The 24,257-nt window shown below is 42.6% G+C and overlaps 1 protein-coding gene across 1 annotated transcript in view; it reads right to left on the reverse strand.

The window, feature by feature from the left end:
- The window catches only part of CFTR (CF transmembrane conductance regulator), a 1,002,572-nt gene that overhangs the window by 252,275 nt on the left and 726,040 nt on the right, over nt 1–24,257 (reverse strand). The window contains exons 13-17 of the mRNA XM_069228908.1: nt 19,960–20,046; nt 10,808–11,540; nt 9,425–9,553; nt 8,199–8,236; nt 6,238–6,500 (exon numbers count right to left, since the gene is read on the reverse strand). Coding sequence (XP_069085009.1) covers nt 6,238–6,500; nt 8,199–8,236; nt 9,425–9,553; nt 10,808–11,540; nt 19,960–20,046 — 1,250 coding nt within the window. The remainder of the gene's footprint in view (nt 1–6,237; nt 6,501–8,198; nt 8,237–9,424; nt 9,554–10,807; nt 11,541–19,959; nt 20,047–24,257) is intronic.

Below are 24,257 nucleotides of genomic sequence, written 5' to 3' on the forward strand. Positions count from 1 at the left end.
TGCCAGGGAGAATTCTTCAACTCACAAAGACCCTACAGGAGACATAAATCCAGAGGCCCTTCCAGAGTGCAGTTGCAAACCCAAACAGGTAAGAATTTGCGATTCTTCCCAACCAACAGTGGGCGGCAGACTCGCATTGTTCAAACACAGCTGGGAAGGGATCATGTCAGATGTGTGGGTTTTGCAAACCATCCAATTGTTTCGCGTAGACTTTTACAGTACCCTGGTACAGCTTGTTACCACATGCATGCTGAATTTTGCAGAAGATCAGGCTGCCTTAATAGACCAGGAGGTTGCGGATCTACTGGAAAAGAATGTTATATCCAGGACACAAATTCACCCCGAGGCTTTTTGAGCAATCTCTTTCTAGTGGAGAAACGGCATAGTGGCCAGTGCCCGGTAATCAATCTCAGAGCATTCAACAGTCGGCTAGTTTATCGCCATTTCAAGATGGAGAGTTTGCATCTCTTACGTGACCTTTTGAGACCCAACGATTGAATGGTCCAGCTGGACCTTTAAGATGCCTACCTAACGGTCCCAATTTTTCCCCCACACCGCAGATTTCTGCAGTTTAGATAGTGTGCGAGTTGCCATTTGGGCTGCCCTCCGCTCCCTGGTGTTTCACCAAGCTCTTCAAACCAGTCATAGAACATATTCAATCTCCTGGTTTTCAGCTTATGGTGTACTTAGACAGCATTCTCATAGTGGACCTATGTACGCGTCATCTATCAGACCAACTTCAGGTGACCGTCAGTCTTTTGGAGAGTTTAGGTTATATTGTCAACAAACGCAAATCTCTGCTCACCCCCACCCGACAGACTACCGTCCTGGGCTTTGTGATAGATTCAGTCGAGAAATGCCTGAGTCTTCCTATGCGCAAGATGGTGTAGATTTACAGGGAGTTCAGGAAGACTCAATGACTTCAACCTCTCTACGGCAGATAGCCAGGGTGGTAGGATTGCTATCCTCATCCATTCAGTCGATCTTTCCAGGCCCTCTCCATTGCAGGGCCTTGCAAAATCTAAAGGCCTCAAGCTTACGCAGGGGGCTGAAAAACTCGGAGAAGGTCCCACCCCACAGACAAGGTGGTAGACGAGATGAGGTGGTGGTTGACACACATGGAGGCCAGGAATAGCAGAGCCATCTTCGGTTCTAATCCCGACCTGGTGATCAAATCAGATGCCAGCAAGTCTGGATGGGGGGTGCGCTGCAAAGATTCCTGTACAAGCAGAAAGTGGTCTGCAGAGGAGTAGAAACTACACATCAACTGCCTGGAGCTCATGGCAGGGTCCTTCATGATAAAATGTTGGACGAAGGACTGGATCCATTGCACTGTCCTTCTGAAGATGGACAATTGCTTGGTGGTCAGATATATTAACAAATTAGGGGGCGCAAAGTTGAAGATGTTGACAGACTTGGCCAGAGATCTCTGGGAGCTCTGTCTGATCAAGAACATCTCTGTTACAGCGGAATATTTGCCCTGTGCTTCCAATTTAGTAGCAGATTGGTACTCCAGACAGTGGTCAGACACAAGCCTTAGGGTGTCTAAACCTGTTGAGATTCAGTTAGCTGGATGCGATATTGTGTCCTTTCTCAAGACACCTATTTGCATCCAGGCTGGATCACCAACTTCCCTGCTATTTCAGTGGAAGGCCCGCCCGTCTGGCAATAGCGACAGAATCATTTCTGCAGGATTGGTCGAAGGAACAGGGATATGCATTCCCCCCTTCACAATGATCATGAGACTATCGGTGCATGTCCATCGACAGAAGGCCAGCATAGTTCTGATCACTCCTTGTTGGAGGTCACAAGTTTGGTTTCCAGTTCTTCTGGAACTTTCTTGGGATTCTCCAATCCTTCTACCCCGTACTCTGGATCTCCTGAACGATCCCCTGGGAAATTATCACCCTTTGGTACTACTGGATTGGATGCCACTCATGGCCTGGCTGATTTCAGGCAACGCTGGAGAGTCCAAGGATTATTGACTGAGGCTGAGAGAATATTGGTAGCTGCATGGGCAGACTGAACCAATAAATGTTACAAATCAGCATGGTTTCGGTGGGTATGTCGGTGTGTTAAAAAAAACCACGAACCCATGGAGTGTGAAATGGTCTCCATCTTGAATTTTCTGCCGATCTTAGGTTCCCAGGGTTTGGCCTACAGACCAGAAACTCTTACACGTCTACTATTTCAGCTGGTCATTTTCCTCTGGAGGCTGCTCCGGTAGGGGAACATCCCCTGGTGTGCAAGTTAATGAGAGGAATACACTTGTCAATTTAGTCCTGAATCTCTTTCTGGCCTGGCAACAAAACAAATTTTTGTCATGTAAAGAACTGTCTGCAACATTAGCAATGATCTTATGTTTAGTGTCATGTTATCGAGTGTTGGACGTGAGAGCTTTGGACCTTCCAGGACGGTTATTCACCCCGGATGTAGTAACATTTCATATTTCCGGGTGAACTAAACCAAATTCCAAAAGTGGTTTCATACCCTGCTTTTCACAGATCCCCAAAATTGTGTGTGATTCATTGCCTTAAAGCATACGAGGAAATGACGGAGGAGTTCCGACCTCCGGGAGAAAGGCAGCTTCAATTTTCTTAAGAAAGCCCTATAATGCAGTCTCATCTCCCACCATTGCCAGATGGATCCGCTGGGCAATGCAAGAAGCGGGAATTGATGTTGCACTGTTAGGTGCTCACTCAGTGAAAGGAGCGCTGGCCTCTAAGGCTTTTCATTTGGGGGCTTAGCTAAAGGACATAATTAATGCAGCGGTTTGGTCCTCAGATTAAATGTTCAAACGGTTTTACTTCAAACCAGTGCTAGATAGGGCCTCTTTGATGGTGGATAAGCTTTGAACAGGCATAATCATCGCCTCCGGTCGTGACATAGAATGTAACATTTCCGAATAAAAATGAAGAAAAGTTTGAATTCTATTACGGACACAGAGGCGAGGATTATTCCCACCCAAGGCTTTAGAAGACTTTTTCTCTGTCCGATTGTGATTGGAATGTGAAATTGTCGAAAGGGAGAAGTTCCCTGTAAGGTCTAAGTAATTTATAGCTTCCATCCAATTTGCTGTTTTGTTCTTTTTTTCTTCTCTAAGCTGTCATGTCATGCAGTAGAAGAATGCTTGTGACGAGGTCAAGTAATTTACATAACCTCGTTCTTTTATGATGAGGTTTATCTATAGTATTGTTGCTTTAGTAAACGTTGCTTTGTTTGAATATCAACAATGAGAGATACTTACCAGGCTCTCTTTCTCCTTACTTAAAAGGTACAGAAGGCTCCAAAAAGGAATGAGAAAGGAGGAAGTCACAATCTCTTGTTGCATTCAGGAAAGAGGATGTTACATGGGGAGTGACCCTGATGATAGTGGACTGTGCTTCATTCATTGGATGTTAAAGTTGTAGTTCTTTCACTAAGACTCACGGGAAAGGTAGTTTTGTCATTGTTAAGTTGAAGCTGCTGGAATGAAAAAAGAAAGAAAGCAATGTATAATCCTCGCCTCTGTGTCCTTAATACAATTGAAACTTTCCTTCATGTTTATTAGGAAATGTTACATTCTGAGGTCTTGGATGATCAATTATTACCTACTTAAATTCCAGCAACAGGATGGCCAATTAGAAAGAAAAACATAAGGGTAAATCACCTGCCACCCTTACATAAAAAAACACCATATAAACATGAAAGTCCAAAATAGTAAAAGCATTAGGTGTCTGACTGCCTACAGCAAGTGACAAGCAAAACAAAAAAACTCCTCCCATTCCAGGGGTAAGTATCACATATAGTAAATGTTTTTCTTACTCTACCTAAACTCCCATGTGCTCAATAACAGGTAGAAAGAATATGAAGAGGTTAAATTATTTCAGTCCTCCACAGAGTTATTTATCAGTGAACCAAATGTAGTAGCCTACTACCACTTATTTTAAAGGATTAACAGTGTTTTAGTATCTTAAGCCAAACAAAGCCATTGCGGAGGAGCCCCAGCTGCCAACCTGGCATTAGTTTAAGCCTTCATAAGTGGTTTCATCAAGTTCAAAAATGGTGCTATTGTCAGAAGACAACAGCCTTCAGTAATGGACTGAAACAAGCTACTTAATCACAGAATGGCTTTTGGACTCAAGTTCATGGCCTTGTCTGATGCTTATTCAAAGTTCAAAGATCAGTGGAGACTGGAGTGTTTTGGTCCTTGAGTATTTCTGTCACTTGTAACTCTGAATGGAGAAGATAGAAGTTATACAAAAACTTTGAAGTGAAACTGAGACTTATTTAAGGTCTTTACTTCTTTTCGTGCCCCCCAAATCTGTTATAATATCTTCCCAAACTATAAATCTCAAGAGACAGTTCAGGAAATGTCAGGATGTTTGTAGGGCTAGTGGATGGCTTGCAAATTCAAAATGTTTGAAGACAGAAAATGCGGGAAGGGAGATATGGACATAAGTGTGGAGAAAGCAGCACTTTGTTGGTAAAAATATAAGTGCCAGGGCCCTCGTCAGGAGGAGCTGCAGCTCGCACCACTTATTGCCCTGCCAGTGCCACCAGTGACAGAACCAACACAACTACTAACCATCACACTCTTCAATAGTGACAATTTAAATCATTCCATGCCCCCAAAGCTATATGAATGGTTTGTGCAGCTGGTATTAGTCATTTTTAATATATATTAAATTAATAAACAACTGTTGGGTTTATCTCTAAATTAGACAAACAGTGCTGCCATGTGGCAGACTGTCATAAGTGTCGATGTTGACAATTAAGTGCCATTGGCGAGCACCGTAAACCAAAGGCTTAAAATAGGCACTGGTAGAATGTAGTATGAGTGATAAAACAGCAGATTAAACTGTACAGTAATGTCTCAACAGATGAATACAGATGCTACGAACATCAGTGTATTGCAGTTTTGAATGCTGGATAGGGAAATCTCGTATTTTGGAAGATAAAAGGAATCCCATTCAAGTTGGCAGTTGTGTGATTTCATGTGATTCATGAGAACAGCACATCTATGAGTCCGTTACATGTAAAGCTTGTATGATCCAGCCATTCATTATACTTTGACTGTATGATTAGCACCAAAGTGTGTAATACATACTATGAGAGCGTGTTATGATAAGAGGCCTGTTCCAATGAAAAGCATGTCTGCTAGTCATGGGCAAATATATTAAATTGTTCCTGATGTCTTTGTGAATCAGCCCCACATTCTGAGGATGCTTACAAACATTGGGACCAGTTCACAAAAATATGTAAGAGGATGCAAAAGAAAACTCTTTTGTGTGCTCTTACGTGTTTGTGAGTCAGCCCCACACATCCAAACATTTACTAATCGGCAGTGGGTCTTTTCAGTGACAATTCAGAGGCATGTAAGAGGAATACACAAGTACTTCTGTGGACTACCTCCTGTACTCATGAATGCACTTGTGAATTTTCCCTGTCAGCTTGAAAAGTGAAAACATTTTAAATAATAGGTGACAGTATTCTGTTAATTAAACAGCTATTTCTGTAAACTAATGAGCTTTTTTACTAAAGAAATTTACCTGTGCGGCATGAGACTTTGTTGGTAAAAGGCATGGAAGGCGAGAAAGGATAGATGTTGCATTTTGGGTAGGTTCAGCAATTTGTAGATAGCTGTGTTAAAGATCAGTGTGTGAGGAAACCGGTTTAACACTAGTCCTAAAAACTGGATCACCACTTCACAATGCCCAGGGCAGAGTACATCACAGTTTAATATTGGTGCAGTGCTCAGTGACTGGAAGCAGGCAATGGTACCAACACTTTCATATAGTTTGCTACCTTGGTTTGTCTTGTGGGCTACTTCCAACCTGTTAGGGCCTGATATTTATGCAGTAGTGAAAAACAACCTGACGGAAAGGGCAGTTTCACATAAAACTAAATCACTCGAAATCTGATATTTTAACAACCTTTTGCCGATGTCATCACATGAATCAGTGAATAACACTAGGTACCAGCAAAATATCAAACCTCGAACCAAAGAAATACCAGGCACAGCAATTATGAGTGCCATGGGGAGCAGGTGCTATCATAGCTTACTCTCTGGTACCACTTAACACTGCCTTTGATACCTTGGGCTTAGTGGCAGCAGCAAGAAGAGAAAGTAAACAAGTGTCTTTGACATCTGCTCCCTTTATGTGGATGCCACTCCTTGACCTTCCTGTAGCATCTCCCCAGCAGATACCAGCCGCCTGGGGGGCAGAGGAAGGGACAATCATTATAGTTACTCACCAGGTTTTAAAGTATTCAAAGTGGACATAGGGGCATGAAGAACAGCATGTAGCATTTTTTTGTGCAGCACTTTCGAAACTGTTATGAGGCAATGCACAAGGGGCAGACCTCGGAAGATTCCCAGTGCAAGCAGGGTGTCTGCCACACCCACATAGATGTAAAATATGTAGTAGGAGCTTGTGCTTGTGAATAGGACTGCCAAGGACTCCGGCACATTGGAGCTGATGTTTCCATTTGCTGTAGAACTGTTTTGGCTTGCGTGCCTAAGGAGTAAATAAAACATGTTATAAGACACTGGACAGTATTTTTCTGATTTCATGGTTTGTATGCCCAGGTTTGTTAAAATCACCTACAACTAACTGGCATAATTAAAGAACAAATGCAGTGGTTCACAATATTTACACTGCACAGAATGTTTACATATCACCAGCACTAAACTTTCTGTGACAAAAGTGGTGGTGCTTTCACCAGGGCGAGCTAATGAGAACTTGGGCAGTGAGGACAGAGATGTTCTTATCTCTATAATGTCAGTGGGGCACCATAGCTAATCACCACATTACTCTTTCTGGGCAATTCACATGTTTATTATGAGAAAGTGGTTTCTAACACATAACCCTCTCCCCGTTCATGTTTGCTTTTGGATCTCCTGTATGTGGACCTCTGGTGTGAATAAGCCTCCCTATTGCCGCCTCGCCCATTGCATGGTTCTGTTTAAAATGAACTTCAGCTGCAGCTGTCAGTGTCTCCCTAGCATAAGCTCAGCTTTTGTATACAGTTGAGGTAAAGGGCTCTGAACAGATTGCACGCGACATGGGTTCACATGCCAGTGGGTACTTGCAGAGGCACAGAGAGGAGCTGCGTTTCTAACTCAGCTTCTCAGGGCTGTATCAGATAGGACAGGATCCTGATTACATTGACCATGACCTGCTAGGGCATTATAATTCAATTTCGGATCCAAGAAGAAACATCTGCTTTTTGTTGGCTGAAGTATAAATTCTGTAGTGTTTAAATAGGTAAAATATACCTAAATTGGAACTTTTGATTGGCACGACATAGGAAAGGCATTGAAATGGCTTTTACTATATTGTCTTGGATCCCGAATGTATATTCGGAGTCGATGTTGTCCTATATGCATTTATATTTGTCTTTAATGAAGCTTAGGATTGATCACCTACTTTAGCTCTTGCCTTCCTTGATAACTTTGCAGGTTCTCTTGTTCTCATGGAACTCCAGCAGAAACCTTAACAAATGTACATACATAGGATAACTGATCTGTTACTTACTATTCTATTGAAACAAATTACCTCATGTCCAAAAGACATGTCTGGTGAAATGGAACTTATGCACATTAAAGACCCAACAGAGCATACAGCTTTACTATATATGACAAAAATAATTTTAAAATGTTGTGCCATCTATACATATGTATACTCATTCTACTGTCACATGATGACGTTTATAAACCACGCTAAAATCACTTTCTTATTTTGTCTTTCTAATATTTTTTTGTCTATTTTCCAACTAAGTGCATATATTTACTCTTATCTATATGTATATTTTATTGGAGCCTCCCTTTATGTTTGTCTATTTCTTGTCTCCTTTTGTGTATTATTTCATTATTGTTCTTGCAGCAGCTACAAGATATAGATTAAACTACTCCTTTTTTGATTTCACTTATTGTAATACAACATGACTAGCTTATAATATCTGTAATTTTACGTTTCTATTTAATTTTATTTTCATTACGCTAAATAAATATATATATATATATATATATATATATATACTTTAGGCCTTTCCCGTTACTATTGTCATTCAGTTACATGCATGTATTTCAGGTTAAAATATTGAACTATGATTCCAATATTATTTACTTATTTTCTTGATTGGTGCTGCAATGTACCTACATAATCTTTATAAGTATGATCAAACTTAAAAAAAGAAAATGTGACAATACTTACATTCGAATGAGCCAGAGTCCAACCAGAGAGGCGCCAACCTGTATAGAGAGCATATGCAGTTAATCAATCAGAATTAGTCATTGGAATAAATGGCTTTGTGAATTTTGATTAACTGCGCATGACCGAAAGAGTAGGCCAAAAACGCACTTTGGTTGCACCACACACTATATATCGACATGTTACGTTTTTGCACATAACAAATTGTCCAAAGTAGAAACAGGAATCCGTCAGATTCTGCTATAATGTCAACAGTGATGTCATCCACAATCCAACGTCGTTTACTCTGACTAGCAATACATAGCCTTGTAGATACTGATTACAACTGAAGTCTGTAGTATGCCGTAAAAAGCTAAATTTACTCACAAAGAATGTAAGGAAACGTCCTTATTTACACTGATACTAAACGTTTGTGGTGATCAGCATTTGTATGCGACTTCAGTCATGTTATTGATAATGACAGTGATGATGAGCACTGTATTTGGTGTAAGGGTATGGTTTCAATGGGTGGTGCGAGTGCTATAGATTATAAAGTTAACCACAACTGGGAAATGTATTTCATTTTTAAAATTTCGTTCCCAAGCATAACTATATTTTGACTGTGGTCTTTTTGTACACAAATCTTAGCATGCTGAGAGTAAAAGAAACCATAACTTCACTTTAACAGTGTTTTTTATATATATATATATATATATATATATATATATATATATATATATATGACTGCAAAAATACTTGAAGTATGATCTCAATCAGCCCAAAGGGGTGGTGCGAGAACCGGCACGAGCAAGCCGGTAATTAGTTAAGCAAAGAGAAAATAGATATAATACTCGCACACTCGGATTTCAGGAACAAAAAAAGATCAGTTTAATCTACACACAATGCGTTTCGACTGACACAGCAGCCTTGGTCACGTATATATACATGATGGTGCATGTGTGTTTAAACTGCCTAACATAAATGACATTTTTTCTGTTATTATAAGCTAGAATTTACCAGCTGATATTTCAAATTATTCAATTTGATGCTTTCAAAACTCATTTTGTAGTTTAAAAAAATAACACATTTTGTCATGTTGTACCAAATGAAGTTAATCCATGTAATAAACAAAGTAAGAAAGAATCTTCCTGGTGTATTGTTATAACAGCTCCTCAATGGCCCTATAGGACCCTAATATTTATGTACCCGAGCAGTTCCCACACATGCTTACTAAGAAAAAGTTAGTTTACCTCAACTAAAAATATGACCACACATAAAACGAGAATGAAAACCAGGTTCTTGTGAGATGAGACGTATCTAAGATATGTGCTCCACGTGGTAGTCATTGTGGCAGTGTCTCTGTCCTCTGTAAAGCATTCCTACAAAGAAAGCACATAACATATGTTACACATATTTATTTTCCATTAATTCTTTGGACAGTTCAATCGGTCATTGTGAAAGTACTCAGCTTTTTGGTTATTAAATTATATAATTAAAAAATACCTTGCTAAATCACATGGAAATGTAGTGACTTGCCCATTACATTTCTCTGCATGGATTCCTTCAAATCATCCCTTAAGGCATCTAGCTTTACTCAGACTTCATTAAACACCAAGAAAATGAGGACACATACAGACTGGGAAGTTCTAGATAACATAAAACATTTAAATTGTTGCTTATGGCTCCCTTCCTTTGATTGTGGATCCCTTTCTCCAAATAGAAGCTCGCAAATGCCACTGAAAGAGGATAGTATAGTGGAGTTTTGGGTTGGGAAACAAATGGGACAAGATATTGTAAAAGGGAGAAAAAGAGGGAAAGGGAGGTGAAATGGATGGGAGGATGGATGGAGAAAGGTTGGGAAGGCTGATGGATGGAAGGAAGGAAAGGTCGAAAAAGGGTGGATAGAACAACGGATAGAGGGATTGAGGGATAAACAAAAGAAAAAAGGGTGATGGCTGGGTGCATAGACAGGTAGATGGGTTGCAGAAAGAAGAGAGATGGAAAGGAAGATGAAATAAATACAGAAAGAAGGTTGAGAAATGGAATGAATAAATGAAGAGAGGAAGGAAGGAAGGAAACAGAAGAAAGAAGGAAAAGACTGAAAGAGGAACAGAGTGCCGGTAAGGAAAAGGAAACAAAGATGAAAGAAAAATGGCTAACAAAAGAAAGTAACAGAAGGGTAAGAGTGGAACAAAGATGAAGAGGAAGAAGGAAGAAACATTACAAAGGAAATCAGAAAGAAATTAAGTGAAGAGGGAAAGTAAGTTGCAAACGGAGTTAAAGACAAGAAAGAAATGTGATATTAAATAAGAGAAGGGTAAAAGAATTGAAAAAGAAAAATGGAAAGACGTGACAACAATAACAGAAATATGTAAATAAGTATAGAAGGGACAAGAACGAAAGAATGTGTAAAGCAAAGTTAGGGCGAAAGCAAAACATAAAGCACTACGTGAAAGACAAGAAGGCAGGTAGAAGTAAAGAAAATGTGAAGGAGGGAAGACATATCAAAAGAAAGAGGAAAGAAAAATGAGAGAATGGAAAAGGGCAATTAGGGATACCATAGTGGTAAACACAATATTTCAAGTTCAAAAGAAAAATAGATTGACTTCAATAGCGTATGAAGAAGTGCAAACCTTCAGATCTTCTTCATTTATCTCTTCACTGAGTTCCAGGACACTGTCTTGTGACAACCGCCTGGAATAGATGTCGATGTCAGAGGCGATTTGGGATTGTGGGGCCATGGACACTTTCCGTATGGACACACTTCCTTTTTTGTACATGCTTTGGCCCTGAGAAATGGACGTGCGGGTCATCAGGTTCAGAACAGACTGCCTTCTCCGCCCCTGAAAAGTGGGTCCGGTATTTAAGATGTTGCTGCGAGGCAAAATGACCTCCCCTTGCTCAGAATCAGGTACAAGTGACAGCCTCCTCGGAGGTGCTTCCAGCTGGTCCTCCTCTTCTATATCGCTCATTTGTGGTGGACCTTTCTGCACAATGGAGAACTTTCGGCTAGATTTGCGTGTATTAATGATTGAGTTTTTCCTTTTCTCACTGAAATCAGCTGTTTGCTTGAAAGACATTTTCCTGACTTCGGTCCTTAAAAGTGCTGCATCCCCGTCAACAGAGCATCGTCGGAGAGTCTCTGTCAGTATTGAGTTTCTTCTCTCTGGGCTGAAGTGATCAAAAGCTTCAAACCCCATCAAATGTGAGCTAAAATCGGGACGCTGGTTTTGCAGTTCAGAAAATGTCCCATAGAAATAACTGCTGCCTTCATGTAGTATTAATATCTTGTCAGCTTTCTTCAGCTGTTCTAGTTTTGAGGTGACCAGAATTCTGGTTTTGTTGGCCATTAACTTGCAAACACAGCTGGACAAAGAAACACACTGTTATTTATATGTTGTAATTTCTTTTTCGATTAGCCACATTTAATTTTAATTACTTGTTAAATGTTTCAGTATAATTCGACGAATTTCACAGGCACAAAAGCTGGCCTTACATGGATTTGAATTTATCACCAAAATTCTAGTAGCATTTCCTATTGGTAAGAAGTTAATTCACTGAAAACAACAAAAGTTATAGGGACATTATAGTTAGAAAAAAGTATTAAAAAATCCTTAGAAATTCACTGAAAAAAACAAAGGTTACATTGACGTTACAGTTCTGTTCTGAATTTACTAGTACAAAACTGAAGAAATTCAGCAGTTACAGCTACCTGAGCTAACTATAACTTGTGCTACCATAATGCCCTGGTTATGACTTCACATATTACATCACTCATGACATGGTCAGTGACATCTGATAATGTCACTGAAAAAAAACAAAGATTACTGCACACCATTGCATCCTGGTAAATGCAGTATGCTGAATTCAAAGTTGCTGTAGCTTTTCACCAAAGTTGGCACAGTGCTGTTATCTCTAGACTAGACATGTGTTTCTGGGTTTAGCCCTTTATCAGTAGAGGGCAGAAGTAGCAGAGGCAGTGAGCTCCCTCCTCCTTGTGTGTGTGTGTGTATATATATACATCTGTGTATATATATTGAATATTTGTGTAAATCACTGATCATATCACTCAAAGAGAATCCCACAACTCTTACTCAATTACAGTCTAGTGCACTTAGGAAATTGTTTCCATGAATTAAGGCTTCCTTTTAAAGGCAAGCTAATCACTAGTACAATATAAAAAACAAGAATTGGCAATGACAATAGATCTAGCTTTAAAGGAATGTTATATGGTGATGTCATGTATTACAAGTATAATGGAAATTGGTATGTATTTGCGTGGAAGCAAACGACTGCAGAATAATATTGATGTATGCTAAAATGTCAGGTTTCAGTTGCACTGTAAAGCCAGATCTAAATATGCAGGCAGGTAAAGGACTGCCCTTCTCTCATCTGTGCTGCTGCCAGAGGAAATGAATATAAATTATCTAGTTATCTAAGACACTTTTATTAGCATTCCAATGTTTTATATGTGCCTTTTTTACATTTAAGCTTAGGCATCTGGATAAATAAAATGATCAAAGCTGGAGGAGGGCAAGTACTTGTGGAAGCACACAATTTCTTCCCAATCAAAACGCACTCCTGGTTCCCAACATGTGAGTGGAGCCAAAGCCACTCTCTAGTGATGCTCACATGTTTAACTGATGACAGCTATGCTATGCTGTCAAACCAGAGCACAACACATTGTCCCCGTATTCTTTATTGGCAGGATGTCTTTCCAGTGCATGGCACTTACAATAGCTAAGGTGCAGAGGTATAGGAGAAATAGTCTGTCTACCGGGAGGTATCTCTTTGTGATACCTGACAGCATGCTCCAATTATGAATGCCATTCATCCATATTACCTGCAAAATTCAAAATGCACACACTTTGCAAATTCCTTTCTTTTGAAAACAAGGAAAAGAAACATATTTGCATGGGCCATTTTGTTTTTCCATTCATCTTACAGCCTTCAACTTAATTAAGTCATATTACAAATTTGGTTTAGGGTTCTGAGTGAAATAACAGGTCAAGAACAGTTACATAACTCCCAATATCACAACATTCATAGAGTAATTTGTTGTAATCTATACACTATAATAGTGCAGCTATGAGATAGTTTCCTGTTCTGTGAAAAAATAATAACAGCATTCATAATCAGAAAATGTCTTTAAATAACTGTTTTGAGGAATTAAATATAAACCCTTTGTCTCGCACCAGGCTGTGCAGAAATTTGAATAAAAGATAGTAAGCGTGATATATTCTTGGAGGAATAGTGATATTAGTCGCATTAATTATTACAATGAAACTGGAATGTTCAGCTAATCTGTTTAGTACGCCTGTAGCTCCCTTGAGGTGCAAGTCCCAATTTGATAATCAAATGTCTCCAAGGCATAGCCTGTATCATAGCTGATTTCTAATTCTTGTGTAAGTCTAAATAGTTTGACAGTAGTTCCAGAATTCACTCTGCCATCATGCAGTTTTGGAATTTACAATGTGCTACTTTATTCATTTACTGTCTACTTATGGAAAGCAGTGGATTTCAAGGACCACTTTCTTTCCATACAATATTAAGGGGATGAAACATGTCTAAGATACGGAAGCATAGGAAGGAAGGTATATACTGTACAATTATCAGTTGACCTTTTCTATTTTTTCAGAACTGCTACGCATATTGGTTGAAATCTACCATGAGAAGAGTGTTCATGTGATGGTGTATGCACATACCTTTCTCCTAGGCCTGTAATCTAACAGTAATTAATACCTAAATCCTCAAGTGAGATCTCCCTAAAAAGTTCAACGCTATCCAGAGGGAGGTAAAAAAGGCCCCTTCAATGAGTATAAGTGTTTTGTTATACATAGTTAATAAGTTAATAAAGATAATTAAAGTCCACTGGACCTTCTCAAACAGTGGAAACTCAAAAGCCTCATACTGTACGAAAAATGAATATATGCTTAAAGAAAGCTAGCATTCATGTTTTCAGGAGCCACTTGTACAAGTCCTACAAATTAAATAGTATTGAATGAAAATAACTAATTGTATTGTGTATTAAAATCAGCACCATTGTGATATTTTCTAAGAGTGTCTGACCAAATGTTAACAACAGTAGTTGCCATCGCTTCAAAGAATCGCCACAGTTAAACGCATTTTATGACTCATAAAATGGGTGGCCTTTCTACTATATGTCAGCTTTCTTTGTTGAAAAACCATACATTCCATCCACCACCGTACATTTACATTATCAACGACAGTTTGCAGTACTATATTATGTTACAGGTGGTAAATTCTGGAATTGACCCCAGCAGGTTCCCCAGATTTTTTCACGGTTTTAAACATCCTCTCGCCTTATACAATAACTCTTATGCTTTGGCACAAAAGCCCACCCCGAAGAGCTTCTCGCTGAGAGGATAATAGCAAGCCTATTGGCCATTTGGGCACCCATAACTGAGCTAAATACTCTCACTAGTATTGTCATCATAGTTGATTAGGGTCGTTAACCACATTGACAGGGCCTGAAAGACTTCACCAATAAGTGTTTATACACGCTAACCAGTGTTTAGAGCCGCTCTCAAGTAGTCCTGTGAGCATAACACAATGCACTAGTTTGTAACTGTGTGTCACTGACTGTAATTGGAAAAGATTTATGGAATAGAATAGCAATCCCTGTTGATCCCTTTATGAATCTGAAGTAAGTGGTAACCTGTGTATATAGATGGCAGCCCAGGAAGCCACAGTTTCTGCTCAGTAGATTAGTCTCCTGTAAAGGGAGCACATTTAGAGTGCACTTCTTGCCATATATAGAAGTTCTCCTAATTTGATTTTATTATTAAGAATGTTCACAATCCAGGATATCAATCGGTATTCATACAGTTTCCTGTCTTGTGTCATGGTGGATGCAGTACATATTCATCCATCGTTTTTGTGCATCTCTTGTATGCTGCAATAAACTCAATAGCAATTGAAACATAATAGCCTCCTCCCAACTTCCCTTTCACTACACATCAAACCGTGAAGTATTGCCCATTTAAACTCCTGCAACAAATTCACTGGTGTTGATGTCACCCATAGTATCTGAAGTTCAACAAACTCTCATCAAGTATTAACCCAATATGTATCTATTAGTGCCTAAGAATGTGATCGAGCCATAGACAGGATTTAGGAAAAATATATCTTGACAATAAATACATTTTGTAAATAGTGAAGTCCCTTCTTTAGTCATGTCTTCTTAAACGTTCAAGCTGTGAGTGTGCTGGCTTATTCCATTCCCCCTCCTCTGGATGCTGTGGACTATTCCCAGGAAATAACATGACTCTTGAGGATTCAAGCCTGGTGTTGGATTTATGGCATGCTGCTCTTCCTGCTTTACAATCATGACAATAATGGGATGCAAGGGTACCCTCAGTGGTGGCCTCTTGATTAATGCTTTATGGGCCCTCTTGAGCACAAAGCATGCTAAAAGTTCATCCACGAGGACCTAAGATTAATCTGGCTTTGGGCTTTCAAGGCACCCTTGAATACTAATAAGTCTCAGGTCATTCCTGCTAGATCTTCCATCAGGGGCTTTGGCACGTTATTCAAGCCAGATGGCAGTTTTCAACAGCTGTGCAAGTTCAATTCAGAGGGTCTGTAACTCATCTTTTGCTGTTGGGAGTGCAGCCCTCAGCTTCGGTCTTTTGGTCAGCCACATCACTGAGTTCTTGACAGAGAGGGGAGACCTCCACTCTTATTACTCCATTTCTTCCCTCCAGGGCAGTTCAGGTGTCACATATGGCTTGCAGTATTGTAGCGATCCAAAGTCTGTTCTGTTTTCTGCTATCCCAACTGCTTCGTCAGGTACTTATGCTGGTGGACCTTTGGTGGATCCAGGATACTGGTTTTTGGTCCCCTGCTGGGGGGTGCCAGAGTTCTCCTTCACCTTCACCACCTTCTTCCAATATTTATTAGAGTGGAGGTGCCCAAGGGGACATCATGGGAGGTAAAACCCCAGCCACCCGAGTCAAGCATGCATTCCGTGAAGTCAGGAGTGTGATTGGGGAGCCACTCTTAATCTGTAATCACAAAAGGATTGTTGAGTGTAATTGAGTTCAATGGGGAAGGCTGATTCCCCCACACAATATTTTCCGTGTGGCACCAACACAAATATTATTTGTTAGGGAAGGGCCCTTTCTTTTCACACCAGCACACAATCTGTCTTTATTCATCCCTTTGCTGCTTTCCATGGATTTGAGTAATGTTACTGCATTCTTGCTTTATCACCATGGTGAGTCTTTCACTTCTAACTGACAGAGTTCTTGTCAAGGTGGGATTTGGAGTCTAATGGGGCCAGCAACCAGAAAAAGATGCGCCCATTGTCCATTAACCCTCTCACATTGTGCTACCTGAAGTATTGTAATCAGGGGATCTGCTAGTGTTCCTAGCGTTGACAGCAGTGGCAAGTGGATTATCAGCCCATTAGTAAGAGGCACTGTCTCACCCACAGCAAGCCTAGATGTTCTGCAAGGCCCTGTTGCCCCTTGCAAACCATCCTCAACGTTGTCCTTTTCTGCACTGAAGAAAGAATTGCTTCTGAGGCCCAGGATCCTGCACTCATCAGAACTCTATTCAGGGCCTGAACGAGGGCTCCTCCCTTCCCCATTCCAGTTTTCTTTCATTGCCATTGAGGGGCATCTTAGCCCAATGCCATATTTGTTCTGGTGGGGAATAAGGGACAACCAGCCACCTTGTGTCTAATTCGGGCCACTCTGAAAGCCTGGCTGCCATCAACCTCAAACGGATCCTGTGTGCAAGGTGGACTCTTGGTCTCCCCAAATGAGATGTCTCATGAGACTCAGGTGGGAAATTATTTTGTGGCTCTCCTCGCCTTAGGATCCCAAAATTGGGACCTCAGGTCAGCCCATGTCACAAGCCACACCACACACCAAGGAGAGGCACAGGAAGCTGCCATGGTGTCTCTGGCCATTCCCCTGTTTTTTTGGTCAAAGAAGGTTGCAGCTGAGCAATCACAGCCTTCCATTGTATCAGGTCCGGTAGGATTGTAAACAATTGGGTTTGGCTTGGTCAGAGATGCATGTGGCTGCCCTCTTTGGTGTCACGCCACACCCCTAATGCACCAGTTTCATAGATATTTATTTATTTGTATCATTGATGACCAGCATGAAGAAAAACATTTCAAAATACTGCCTGTCAATGGGCTGCACAATGTGCTATCAGACAAAAATGGTCTGTGTATTTCAACTCCTCCCTCTGTAGGAAAACCGAGATGACAGATGACCCACGTTCTGATCAGTAGATAACAGAATTTATGTAGGGAGCATTTCATTTTAGTGTACCATAATAGTTGTAGGGTCTAAACGTACATCAAACCCAGCCTGGTATGCCCCCCCCCCACCCTATGCACTAAAATTTAAGTACTGTATAAAAAACACACATTATGCAACAGGGGCTACATTTCTCTTGGGGTTGTCTGTATTTGTGTTGGGATTATATGCTGTGTTCCAAACCATACAATGGACTCAGTAAGGGAGGCACTTCATTCACTTTGATTGAACGTAGGACTTGTGTAGCCCTAAAGTATTTCTCAAATTCCTTCCCGTTGGTGTTTCTGGTGAAATTCTTTCAAACACTGAAAGTTCTGCAGATTGCATGCCCAGACCAGGAATACCTCTTCAGATCTATCTCCCTTCTCCTCCCCCTAAATACATATATTCTCTTTGAATATCCTATCCTTCTAAAGTACTTTTGAGGGTCATCGGACAATGAAATACAGGACCAGCCTTACATTTCCATTGAAATGCATTTTTGTTAAAACGCATAGAAAAATAATTAGACTCTCCAAATGAGCTCCTGGGCGATGATTGCTCTCTGTTTTTTTCACTGACACAATGCAGCAAACTGTGCCTAAGCCATCTTCCCTAGCAACTGTTCATACTTCCCTTGTGTTTGTGTTTCTCCTTATAACAGACTCTCTTTTGCTTTTTACATGTCATGCCAGGAAGGATTTCCATTTGGTAGGTCTTGGATCCAAGTTTAAATAGGATTGTCAAGGTGCCAAACTAGTCTAGGGTTCTAGTTTAAAAGAGGTCTCTGTTTGACTATCTTCTGTTTCTACTTTACAGTATGGCAAACTGAAGAGATCAACTCCAGTCTTTTACTGCCTCTTTGGTCTGATACTGCCTTTGTCCCTCATTATCAACCCCATTTGACCCTACTGCTTTTATGACCCGTCTTACTTGTTCCTGTCCGCTCGCATCATTGTAGATATCTTTTTATCCTGACTCATTCCAACAACAGTGTCTGCCCCTCTTCCTTCTCCCTCCCAGAATCAGTACCACTCTTCCTTCATTGAGGTATGATATAATTACTGCGTATGTTCATCAAAAATATAAATTGGAAAAGGAGACACTGAATGTGTGATGCTTGCAAAGAGATTTTCATATTCCATTTGTCTGCAACCTCGATTGGCATATTTGATGGCAAAGAACTAACTATTCCACTATAATCGAGACCAATGCAATATGTCTTGGCAGGTCATCATTGTCATGGCCCAGGCTCCTCATAAAACAGAAGATGCTTACATACCAGTACACTACAGATATGGAGTAGCATAGCTAGGGTGTTTGTCCCCAGGTCTACCCCATTCCAAGATCATTCCATTGAAAGCCTGATGTATTCTGTAACCAATCCATTCTAAGGGGATGATTTCGATTTTGATATATGACCATCAGCTGCCTGTAGAAAGAAGCCTTCGCCTCTCCCCGATATGGTGCCATAATTAGAGACCTCTGCCTACTGGAAACTCTGTGCCCACAGTATATTTATCAATGCAGTGCATGCTTTGCAGGTATAGATATATGTTGTCTAGCCCACTAGGGAATAATGTTTGCTTTTTCAAACATACTTCCAAAAAGCAATGGTTCTGAAACGGAAGGAGGTTCCCCTCTTCGTGTCGAGGTCATTGTTTGTTTTCTGTCAATGGGTACACCATGCCTAGAAAGACAATAACGTGACAGGGAAAGTGAAGTAGCTCTGTTCTAAAGATGGGGGGCCTCTATCACTGCAACCAAGAGTACTTGGTGGACAGGAAACAAGGTAACAGGGTTTTGGCAGAGGAGCTGATGCTCTGCTGTTGAAAACTCAGCGGTTCCCCCATTTCTAAATGGAGTGAGGAGCCACAGGTTTGGAAAGGCCAATGTTTGACAGTGCTCTCTCCCCACCAAACTGAGCCAAAAGTACGTGCAATGTACAAGGAACCCATTCACTGTGCAGTGGTGCTGGAATAATGTTCAAAGTGTGGTTGCTGGCTATAGACATCACCTCCCTTGGGAACCTTGACTGCACTTTGATAGTGGTATATATTTTGATAACTTTTTGTTGTTGTTGTTAATCATGCATAGGGCTTTATTAATGTGTTAGGAAAGCGCTAGACTACTGTGGCCTTCTCCTTCCACCTTTACCCCAGGAGCACTTTCACTAGTTAAAAGGACTAACTACCCAGACACAGGAATAGGAAACACAGCTCTCCATGTTAAAATAGTTAATAAGACTTTTGCCACTCGAAGTTGCTGCCATGATACAGTTTGAACTTAAATGCAAAGTAAATTCTTCAAGACTAATAAAGGCCTCGTAATTGTGATTTCACCATTAGATTTTTATCAGGGTACATTGGGGTGTTGCAGCACCCTCCGCGTACATACTTCTTGCCCCACTGCCCCTACATATGCCTCCCATATCTGGACATGTGGCAGACAGGCAGCATGCACTGAAAGAACATAAATGCAGAGCAAAGGAAGAAGCTTAGAGAAGGTACCTTTCAAATATATCTTTTTCGGTGAAGATGTCTAAGTAGCCAAAGGGAGAGTCCAGGAGGTACAAGTCAGCGTCTTTGTATACTGCTCTAAACAAGAAAAAACGGGAATCAGATTAGTTTCGATACACTTCCAGAAAAGCGATGTTCTGTGCAAATCAGAGTCGCGAAGAGAAACTTTAACAGGCGCTAATGTTTGCAAGTATCCAGGACAGGATGTTTTTCTCTGGTAACAATTCATCCCCCATTGGGAACTGTATCAGCGATGTACTGCATTAAGCCACTCTTTTCTGATACGCTTGTCTGACCCGACCCACACGGCGTCGCGCCGCATTGTGTGACAGCAGAATTGAGGTGTCTTATCTCGGAGGAAGGCCCTAGTATTCCAGCAGCTGACTGCTGGATCGCATTCATTGTATCAGTTCACGCATTGCACTTTAGGTCAGATTACGTACTGCACAACAGGCGCAGTGCAATCGTGTGCTGCTACGCCTTGCAATCGTGTGTTGTTCGCCTTGCAAACACAATTTGGGTTGATAGAATTAACAACTGTTCATTTCCATCGGTCGAGCAAATGCCGTTTTGCATTGGTCTCTTGCTACAAAACTACAAACCCTTAGCTGTGCACTTTGTAGTCCGGTCAGTGCCGAGCTGCAGCGGTGATTTTGCTCGGTAGCTGGATTCTATCAAGGGAATGGCTTTCGTGTAGGATGTGATTCAGAGTGTTTCAGAGGACTTAGATTTTATAATACCATTTCAGGTGTCCACGAAGCAAACAATATATTTATGCACCAAGAGAAACATGATGGTGTTTGTACCTGAATAACGTTTCCTCCTGTATCTTTGTAAATAAACACTCCCTGCCGCTAGCAGGGCTGAAGTTCAGACAGCATTGTTAAAGCACTCGCTGCCACTGAGATTCCAAAATGTCACCGTGACATGTGTCATTAGCAGAGGGCAAGTTGCCCATTGTCTGCGACTTACAATAGGTCTCTGTGCCCCTTTGGAAGGAACTCCAATGAGAGTAAGTGGAGCTGCTAAAAGCCAAAACACTTAGTACAAGAACAGGCCCACGAATCATGCACTGCTGTGATTGTGGTCAGAGCCAAGAGCTCATACGTGTCCTTCCAAATTACAACAGTGCTGTGACGTTGTGATGTGATGCACTATTAGATTTGCAGTATCTGAGTTACATTACATTTGGTAAGCGGAAGGCCTGTTATTGACAGCAGTTTGGTAGGGCAGATATGTGTGTAATATTATTAACATTTTTGCTTGAATTATTAGTAGTAGAAGTACTACCTGTAGGATTAGTTGTTGTGTTAGCATAGTGCCATCATGGCCAGGCGAAACCTTCTGGGAGTTTAGACAACTCATCCCAAATGTACCTCTGGAAGTAAGATGCTTAACAGAAGGACGGCGGGATTTTAAGTGTTTTGTGAAAAAAGAGGAGGAGATTGGTGGAATGAAAGCCATGGTTGGGAGACAGCACAAAAAGAGATGGACTGATTTATAGGAAAAGGACAGGGAAGGATTTACACTGCCTCTGAAAGACAGGTAGGAGAGGGGCAGTGCCACCGATAACGTGAATAGTGACATCAGGAAGCCATACTTTTTGGAACTGTGCACGCTCAAAAACCTTATTTTTTATTTTTTGTTATTTTCTGCAATATGCAAAGGTAACAACATGCGAAAATCAGAGCTTAAAATCATACCATGACCAACAGTACAAAAGAATATTACATCTCAACCAAAAACCTTATTTAAATGAATATTCATGCACAACCTATTCCATGCTTATAAAACACGTTTAAGTAAAAAGCCACTATTTTGTTGTACATTGCATCGTACGGCTTCTTCCACGTTGATAAATTCATTGCTGGTATGACCAGTGAAGGGTAATGCGACCTCTGACCTGTTTTTGGTCCAGAGCTCGCCCCCCACGTCCGCAGCACCAACCTGCTGTCTCCTGCCTCTGACCCCTGCCCACGCTGCTGCTAGCGTGTTCGAGGCCCTCCTCCACCCGCAGGCATCCTCCTGCGCCTCATCCCTGGTGTCTAGTGGGCTCTAGTAAGCTTCACTTGACCCGTGTGCCGCTTTCCGCCGTCCAGTAAGTGTTTCTATTTTTTCAGCGCCTTGCCTCCTTGCGCTTCGGCCCCCGTCGTGCCCCTTCTGATTGTGCCACTTTTCGCCGTCTTGTAAGTGCTTTCTATTGTTTTTTTCAAGCGCCTTACTTCCTGCGCATCTGCCCCCGTTGTGCCCCTCTGATTGCTGTACCCCGACTGTATTTTGTGCCATTAGTGTATTTTTGTGACTGTTTTTTCAATTTGTGCCCGACTTGTTTCTGTCTTGTTTTTCTTGTTTTCGCCCCTTGTGCGCTCCATCTTGCAGTCCTCTCCCTGCCGCTGCCTCCCTGCGGCCCGCCCCCCTCGCGCCCCCATTCGCCGCTCCCTCCCGCCTCCCACCTCCCAGCTGCTCCTCCCTCCCCCCTCCCTTCTTAATGGCTGGCGCTGCGCGTCGCAAGTGAGCGACCTCTGACCTGTTTTTGGTCCAGAGCTCGCCCCCCACGTCCGCAGCACCAACCTGCTGTCTCCTGCCTCTGACCCCAGCCCACGCTGCTGCTAGCATGTTCGAGGCCCTCCTCCACCCGCAGGCATCCTCCTGCGCCTCATCCCTGGTGTCTAGTGGGCTCTAGTAAGCTTCACTTGACCCGTGTGCCGCTTTCCGCCGTCCAGTAAGTGTTTCTATTTTTTCAGCGCCTTGCCTCCTTGCGCTTCTGCCCCCGTCGTGCCCCTTCTGATTGTGCCACTTTTTCGCCGTCTTGTAAGTGCTTTCTATTGTTTTTTTCAAGCGCCTTGCTTCCTGCGCATCTGCCCCCGTTGTGCCCCTCTGATTGCTGTACCCCGACTGTATTTTGTGCCATTAGTGTATTTTTGTGACTGTTTTTTAAATTTGTGCCCGACTTGTTTCTGCCTTGTTTTTCTTGTTTTCGCCCCTTGTGCTCTCCCCCTGGCAGTCCTCTCCCTGCCTCCCTGCGGCCCCGCCCCCCTCGCGCCCCCATTCGCCGCTCCCTCCCACCTCCCGCCTCCCAGCTGCTCCTCCCTTCCCCCCTCTCCCCTCCCCCTCCCCCCTCCCTTCTTAATGGCTGGCGATGCGCGTCCGCGCAGCGGGCGCGCCGCTGGCGTGCCGGAGGCGCACCAGAGGCAAGCCCGTCTGTGCCCGTCTGCGCCCGTCCGCGCCTGGACCGTGCCCTGCACCACCCCCCCTGGCCCTCACGCCCCCGCGCCCCATGCCTTCGCTACTCGGCCAGCGAACTCCTCGCCCTCAACCCTGGCCCCTCCTCAGAGTGCTTCCTGGCCACCCCGAAGCACACCAAAGGACCTTTTTCCTGCCGCACCTGCAACTTCACCTGCAACAAAACAACGAAACCAGCTACAACCAACACAAACCACCTGCACTGCATCCTCCTCAACACACGCTCCGCACGAAAGCACGCCATCGAACTCTGGGACCTGCTCGACACCACCGCCCCAGACGTAGCCTTCCTGACCGAAACCTGGTGGAACGACTCCTCGGCCCCTGACATCGCCATCGCCATCCCTGACGGCTACAAGATCACCAGAAGAGATCGCACGAACGGAATCGGTGGAGGAATAGCCATCGCCCACAAATCTACCCTTAAGATCCACACCCACACGGACGACACCCTCAAGACAGCCGAACACCTCCACTTCCAGATTCACACAGACCCCAACACTACCCTCAGAGGAACCCTCATATACCGCCCTCCAGGACCTAGAGCCCTCTTCAGCGACGCCGTCTCCGACCTCGCAAGCACCCACGCCCTCGCCTCTTCAGACTACATCCTCCTGGGAGACCTAAACTTCCACCTGGAGAACAAGAATGACGTCAATACAGCATCGCTGACCACCAACCTCTCCAACCTCGGACTCCGTCAGCTGGTCAACACTCCCACCCACATCGCCGGCCACACCCTTGACCCACTCTTCACTTCAAGCAACCACATCTCTTTCAGCCACACCTCCGAACTCCACTGGACCGACCATCACTGCGTCCATTTCTCCTTCAAGAAAAACACCGAACACCACCGCAGTCCTCTACCGCCTCACCGCCGCTGGGGAAAAGTCACCGAAGATCAACTTACCAACACCCTCGCCAAAAACCCACCACCCGACCCCACCGACCCGGACTCCGCCACAATCAACCTCCAACAATGGATCCTCGACTGCGCCAACATCCTAGCCCCGCTCAAGAAACCCACCGCCAACCAAGAAAATAAA

Source organism: Pleurodeles waltl, chromosome 4_1 (genome assembly GCF_031143425.1).
Source record: "Pleurodeles waltl isolate 20211129_DDA chromosome 4_1, aPleWal1.hap1.20221129, whole genome shotgun sequence".
Lineage (NCBI taxonomy): Eukaryota > Metazoa > Chordata > Amphibia > Caudata > Salamandridae > Pleurodeles > Pleurodeles waltl.